General features: G+C 49.4%; 1 protein-coding gene across 1 annotated transcript in view; it reads right to left on the reverse strand.

Annotated features, from left to right (window-relative positions):
- Positions 1-7405, reverse strand: part of Ube2e1 (ubiquitin conjugating enzyme E2 E1) — a 50185-nt gene extending 42780 nt beyond the window's left edge. Inside the window, exons 1-3 of the mRNA XM_034499050.2 lie at positions 7212-7405; positions 6476-6660; positions 2253-2303 (exon numbers count right to left, since the gene is read on the reverse strand). Of these exons, the coding sequence (XP_034354941.1) occupies positions 2253-2303; positions 6476-6627 (203 nt within the window). The 5' untranslated portion in view covers positions 6628-6660; positions 7212-7405. The remainder of the gene's footprint in view (positions 1-2252; positions 2304-6475; positions 6661-7211) is intronic.
- Between the last annotated feature and the right edge of the window lie 315 nt (positions 7406-7720).

Consider the following 7720-nt stretch of genomic DNA (forward strand, 5'->3'; position numbering starts at 1 on the left):
GGGTCCCGATCTCCTATCACAGGGGCCACATAGCAAATATCCCACATATCAGATATTCATATTAAGATTCATAACAGTAGCAAAATTACAGTTATGAAGTAGCAACAGAAATAATTTTATGGGGGGGGGGGGTCATTACAACATGAGCTGTATTAAAGGGTCACAGCATTAGGAAGCTTGAGAACCACTGACTTAAAAGACCCAGTGGAGAATCTCTCCAAAAAATTAAAGCAGTTGTAAAGGGCAGCTTAATACATACACTTTTGAAAAATGAAGATACCTAATATGTTCTTGGAAATCACACTTTTCCCAAAATCTTTCAGAGTAGTAAGATTTGCCACCCCACCATGCAGAGTTCATCATCCCCGTTACAGGTAATGCTCAGAGATTTCAGCTTGAAGGTGTGATGAGAAATTTACAAAGATAAAAAAAAAGTCCTCATGCTTCAGAAACACAAACCTCTCACAGACGAACCCTGCGACAACATGGACTCAAGTGTACTTTTCCTGCTTCTAAAAAACGATTATCTCATGAGAATCTTCAAATTGTTTACAGTTTTAAATCTGATAGCACTTACTCACAAGAAAGCCACTGTATGTTTGAATAACTAATATTCCTTTGAAGCTACATTATAATTTGATCAGCTAGAGCTGTTTGAACTCACAAGAGACGCACACAGGGGAGCCGACAGCAATAGCAGCAACAGCTACAGCACAGATCTACCGTAGGGAATGTTCGTGATTCTACACAAACAACCAAGGGAAGCGTTGAGCTTTCTTTCATCTCTTACTGTTTCTCTACTTCAACCACTGAAAAATGATCAGCCACACAAGAAATACTGAGAATAATTAGAGGCGCAGTTAAAGAATATAGTTTAAAGTATCTTTCTGGGGATGTAGCTCAGTTGGTAGAGTGCATGCACAAGGCCTTAGTTTAGCCTGGCAGAAAGCCAGCATGACACCCCACATCTGTAATGCCAGTGCTAGGGGCAAGGTAAAGACAAGAGAATGAAAAACTCAAGGTTACTCTCAGCTAGACACTGTTTGAGGCCAGTCTGAAACACTGTCTAAAAAAAAAAAAAAAAAAAAAATGTACCTAATGCTCAAAATAACCTTCTTACAAATCAGGACAAAATTTTAAAAAGTACCACAAATCTGATCAACATTATGAACAAATCCATACAAGATGGAAGCACCCTAGTAGACCAGATGGAAGATGCTTACAGCTCAAGCCTGGCAGTCTGAGTTTATCCCAAGAACCACATAAAGTTAGGAGAGACCAACCAACTCCACAAAGTTGTCCTTTCACTCAACATGCACACACCATGCAGTCACACACAGACTAGTAACAGTCAATAACAACACGAGATTTTGCTCTTAACCTACTAATCATGGTCTTAAAACATGAGTGCTAAAAGCCAAATACTTCAGTTAGCTTCCAACCTGAATGTTTGCGCATGCTTGCTGTGTGTATCCACTAATATTTGCCAGTAACTCCTACCTATAAACTTAAAGCACCAATGACACCCCACCTTCCATTCAAAGCTGATCCTGGTTCTAAGATTTTTTTTTTAAGCCCTCCATGATTCAAATACCAGTTTAGACAAATCATCATGACTTCTTGCCGTCTTGACTCAGAAATGCAAAACTGGTGATTTTAAATAAAGCCAAGTGGCCAACACATCCTTTGAAAGCTGGCTTCAAACTGTTTTCACACAGGATTGAGCAATATCAACAACAACAACAAAAAAAAACCCACCACCTTTTTTTAAGAGTTTAAAATTATAATTTAAAGCAAAATGATTCTACTAAAGCCACAGGTTACTTCTTGAATTGCTTTGCAGAGTCAATATAATATGATGGCGTAGGTCTGAAGACCAGCTTGCTCTTCCTGCACGCTCTGCATCTCAGGGGAGCTGTAGTACGGTTACTTCAGCAGAGAAATACTAACCTAGCATGCCCCAAACTGCATGTGTAAAAGCTGACATCACGTACAGCTACAATAAAAAAGGTAAGCTCCTTTACCCAACTTCAGTTTTGTTTCATATACAAGTGCATGCTCACTCCACGGAAATCCATCACTTCTCAACATACCTCAGCCTGCTGCATGCCACACCCACAGATACAAATACATTTTATTTGCTGTTAACACCAAACCATGCACAGGCCATAGAAGAAAAGCAAAATTCTATAATAGAAAACACAAGATAGAAGTTAGGAGAATTTTAAAATAGCAATCCATAGGCAGCTTACCTGCAGTTTGGCGGAGGGTCTAAAGTAATGTCTGCCAGCTCCTTCTGGATCCTGGGAGATCAGGAAACAAAGTTAGTTGGAGGCCCTTCCAGAATCAGGTCAGTAGCCCATCTTACTTCACTGAGGAAGGAGAGGATACCCAGAGGTCCCAGGGTAGGGAGACTTCCCAGTGCAGGGGAGCAGTTTGAGGTCTCTCCCACCCTTGACAGCATAGGGCTTCCAACACACACACAAGGGCAATTGCCCTTGGTATTTTCCATTTAAATAGTTTAAAATTTTTCTCAATTGCTGCTTCCCCGGCTTTCCCAGTACCTCACCCGTGAATGAATGCCATTATCCTGAGATGAGTCTCCCCTGGGATTCCCAGACCAGGGACCCAGCAGTGGTTGTCCAGGTCTGATCCTCCTGCCCTCAGCCCCAGGACCAGAACTCTGCAGTACTGGGTCTCTTGGTGCCCTAAAACAGTAACTCCACACACCAGCCCCACCCCCAGACCAGGCCCATAGTTCTGAGTCTCCCAGCAAACCACAAACCCCTGTCAGGTACCCTCCATCCCCCGACCCCCTTAAGGCCAGCCAAGACCCACCGCATAGGCAGGACCCCGAACACCAGCGCCCCCCGCAGGCCGGGACCCGCACATCAGCGCCCTCAGCAGGTCAGTACTGCTCAGACCCGGACCCTGCCCATACCCCAACACAGGGGCCCGCCGGCAAAGCCAATATGGCCGCTCGGGCCCTAGTGACCGCCACCGTCAAGGGTCGAGCGGCTCAGGAAGTGCTGGGTGGAGCTGAGGGCGACAGGACCCCCGGCAGCCCCGCACAGGTGCACGGCCACCTGCACCGGTGGCGAGCACCCGCCCGTTCCCAGCCCCAGACTTCCCGGCCTGGGCGGCCGAAGCCGAGCTTGCTCGGGCAGCCCCGGCCCGCAGGCCCGCACCGGCCTCTCCGCACCTCCTCACCTCACAAAGAGCCCATCCCCCACCCGTAGGCCGAAGCCACTGACAGTTCACACCGGGCCCTGGCCTTTGTCTGCTCTTCTGCTAACCCAGGCGCTGAGGACACCAGTCAAAGCGAGAAACTTTGGGCCCTTAAGCTGCCTCTCCTAAAGGGAGACTATTTGTATAACTTCTCATCCTAACAGGCTGTTGTTACAACTTAAAAATCCACGAAAGCAGCTGGTAAAAATGACAACACTCAAACTCGGCAATCCGAATGACGATGGATATTTTTCCCTTTCCAAAGGTTTTGGGAGGGTACAAAGAAGCCAGCTATAATGCACTGACATTGTTAGCTGGTACTTCTTCCACGTGAAAAGGAAAATAAATTGAGTGGTGCCTGGGGAAGTTCTTCAAACTTTCCTATTGAAGAGCACTTCCTGTCCTTACAAATGTGGTCCAGTCTCCACAGACATTATTAGTGTCCTGCTAAACTCTACCACTTCCAGTAAACATTTCAGTCCGTATACTTTTGCATCTGGTGTTTCATTCCCAAATGGATGTTAGTTTGAAGGACTAGTTTCTGGATTCTTGTATGTGTTGGAATTGACCATTTTCAGATCTGTCAGAGAGCAAATGTCCCGGAGCTGTAAAAAGGACAAACTGCTCCTTTAATGCTTAGAAGGCGAAGCTTCTAAGAAGGCTGTGATAGCTCACAGCTAAAGGTGCTTGCTATCCTACGATGACCTCAGTTCAATCCCTCGAACCTTCATGCAGAGAAAGAACTGTCTCCAGGAATTTGGCCCCTGACCTCCACACATGTACCCTGACGTGCCTGGATCCACACATACCACATAAAAACACACAAAATAAAAGTGTAATTTTTTTTAAAAGTTCAATACCAGGCAGTTTTACCCACTGACCTCAAACACCGTCGTCAGCAGCAACATTTTCAGACTACTGACCCAAGGTCTGCAAGGGACTCAAAAGCCTGTTCAGAACCTGAGTCCAGCTCTGCGTACTCCCCACCGGTGCTCCCCTCTACCAGAGACCACGCTCCACAGTCAATGAATCCCCTTAGTCTGCCTACTTAGGCTTCGTTTTCACAGCATCTCCTGGTACATATGCCCTTCCCACCCTATTCCAACCACAATCCTAATTCTCCCTGTCATTCTTCCGTAGACACCCTTTCCACTTTGTGCTTTTGATGTCAACCTTAGCTCTCCTTTAACACAAGCAGCCACTGTTTCAACAGGGTATCTAGGAGTCTAAATCCACACACATACAGCATGTTGGCCTGCAGGTAAAACCATCACTTACTGTTTCCCAGCTGCCATTTCTACTTGTAATGTTTCTTTACCAACTATTTCCGAGTAGTCTCTCGTACGCCAGGCTGACAAGGAATGACAATGGCTGTTCTTCACTTCCAAAGGTTTTCTGAGGGTAGGAACTTCTCCAGTCAACACTCAGTTTGTCTTCCCTTTTACTGGAGAAGAAGGTCCAGCTAAAAGCAGCAAGGCTCAGTGCCTTATAGTTGGCCTCTTCCTACCCTCCAAAGACCTTTAGAAAGAAAACTTTGACTTGATCCTACCCGGGATTACAGGCCTGAGCTACCTACCATTCCTGATGATGCTTCATGCCTGCTAGGCCAGTACACTACCATCTAAGCTACCAAATAGTTCCTTTTACAGTTTTTTGTTTGGCATTTTGTTCTTGAGACAGACTCTCATGGAACTCACTCTGAACTCACAGGACATCTATCTGCCTGTTTCTGTTTCCAAGGGCTGAGCTGATAAAACCCCTGTACCACTATTCCCAGAACGAAGTTTCTAACTTCTGTAACACACAAGACAAGCTATATCTATCTACAGGAAAATCTGTTTATTTGTACTATACTGACAAAAAGCAAACTACTTTCTATACCTGTCCATTTTCTTCCTAATATAGTCACAAGCACCAATTTCTAGCACAATACAAAAGCCCCACTGACATCACAGCTAATGTCCTGCACTGGGGCAGGACAGGTCAAAAACAGAACGGAGAGCTTAAGAAAGCCGAGATTAATCCTGAGCAAGAAGGGTAGAAGCTAGGCTCAGGGAGGTTCATCAAAGCCCCTGGAGAGGCCGAGATATAATCAAACCACAGAAACTGGTAACAGTTTTACCAAAGCATCAACACTTCTCCCGAGACCTGAACGCTAACCATCTAGAACGAGCTGAAGTCACTTTATCAGTCCAGTTAGGTCACTAAGACAACATACAAAGTTTCTGAATTCCAGGTCAGGGAAAATGACAGCTCAAACCGTCAATCTCCGAGTTCCAGGCTCACTACTCAGCAGACAGATCCAAAGTCATTTAGACCTTCCATTTCAATTCTTTAAAGAATGCCCTTCCCCACCAGTCCAGTTTCTGTTCCTTACTGTAACCAACTATCTCAACAAAAAGAGAAGGGAGTTGTAAAGGATGTCAGGGGGTTCCCAAGTATCTACTAGAGATTCTAAGGTTGACAGAGGTAAAGTATCCACCTGTCTTTTTACACAGAGACTATTGCTGGGTGTAGTAAGTGGTTCACTTCTGTAACCCCAGCAATCAAGAGGTGCTGAGACAGAAGTTGTGCTCACCTCAAGGCCACCTTGGGCCACAAGAAACCCTATCTAATAAAACAAGTCTTCCTGAAAAAGTATCAAAATGAAGTTCTTAAACAGAAAAAAAAAAAATCTCCAAAAATACCTGAAATAATTTTACAGTCATTCACTGATTCATTCATCTCCCTCAACTCTCCAAACAGGCAATGGCTCTTCAAATTCTGCCAGAAAACGTCATGTAAATTTCTTTAACCACTAATGGGAGTCATTCCTGAAGTAATGTATGGAGAAAACCCTATTCAGAAAACACCACCCCTGCAACAGGTGAAGAGGAAGAAAGATGGTCAGAACTCGTTTTGACAGAGTTGCCCAGGAAGGTATTCTTAATAATGAAGTATGATGACAGCTTCGGGGACGTCAGAGATTCGTGATTACTCGGATGAAGACACTGAAATCACATTGAGAGTCACTCATAAAAGTACTGAACATTCTTGAAACTTCAACAAGAAACGGACGAGGCCAACAACAACTTCTGCATATGGACAAGGGTATTAACAAAACCAGAAGCTGCAAGCAGCAGAGAAAACAGGTGGGACTCCCATGCCCCATTTCCCTGCCTGAGAACGTCGTTGAAGCCTCCCTCCCTGACATGCAGCACGAGGCGACCGGGAAGCTAGGATGCCTGTGGAGAAAGGAGTGGGATACCTCTTGGCGCTGGTGGAGAGGAGCTTCGAGTTTTTGCTCATGCTGACTTTACTCTCCTTCTTCTTGGGGGTGCTGCCTTCTTTCTCGGTCTGCTGGTTGGAGGACGAAGATGAGGAGGAGCTGGTGCTGGCCCTCGAATCGTCATCCGACATAGCGAACCCCCCACCCCACCCCGCGAACGGCCCCTGCAGGGGGAGGAAACAAAACAGAAACACAGACCATGCAGGCGCTGCAAAGAGGGAACTCCGCTGTCAGGAGGGTGCGGGCCGGGCCGCCCCCGCCGCCCTGCAGAGGCTCGGGGCCCACCGCCGCACCGGCCGAAGGGACGCGGGGGCCGCGATCGTGCGGGGGGCGGCCCAGGGAGGGCCGGGAGCCGCTGCCGCCGTCCCCGAGGCCTCCCGGCGTCCGCTCGAGTTTGGCGAGGTCGGGACGAGCCGAGCAGCGAGAGTGGGTGAGGAAGCCGAGCGTGGGCCGCGTGGGCCGCGGGGACACGGCGCCCAGCCAGGCCCGGCCACGCGGGGCTGCGCTCGCAGGCCGGCGCGCACAATGCGCCCCGGGCGGGCGGGTCCCCGCGGGGACCGGGCCGCGCTGACAGTTCGCGCGGCCCCCGCCGCCCCGGCCCGCCGCCCCATCTCCGCCGCCCGGCCCTGCTGCCCGCGGCCCGCCGGTGCCGCCCGCCCCCGGCCCCGCGGCCCCAGGCCCCGCGGCCCGTCCGCCCTGGGGGGGCCCCCCTCACCTCTCTTTGTGTCTGGCTGCTTCGTGCCGCCGCCGCGGCTGCTGCTGCGGCTGCGGCTGGGCCTGGCCACTCGTGTCTCGCTCTCGCTGGGAGAGAAGCGGAAGTGCAGCAACAGCAACTATTAACCAGGCAATGGCTTCCCCGGCCGCACACGCTCCGCGCCACTCCTCCTCTCCGCCCCGCCCCGCGCCCCTCCCCCGCAGCACCTGGGGGCCGCGGCCCCGGAGCCCCGAGCGACCCCGGCGTGGCCTGGCGATCCGGCGCCGGGCGGAGCCGAGGCTGCCCGGCGGGATTGGGGGATCACCGGGCCGGGTGGAACCCGGGGTGACCAGGGGAAGTTCTTCCCAGGAGGGCTTTGGGAAAGGGCTAGGGGGTGAGGTGGCCGGTGTGGGGGGAAAAGATGGTACTCTCCTGGCGAGGACTTTGACTCCTCCCCAAAAGTGATCCGTTTAAAAAGGGGGAAAAAAAAATCCCCTAAAATAGGGTTTTCCTTTGGGCTGACACTTGTT

Source organism: Arvicanthis niloticus, chromosome 3 (assembly GCF_011762505.2).
Source record: "Arvicanthis niloticus isolate mArvNil1 chromosome 3, mArvNil1.pat.X, whole genome shotgun sequence".
NCBI classification, from domain to species: domain Eukaryota; kingdom Metazoa; phylum Chordata; class Mammalia; order Rodentia; family Muridae; genus Arvicanthis; species Arvicanthis niloticus.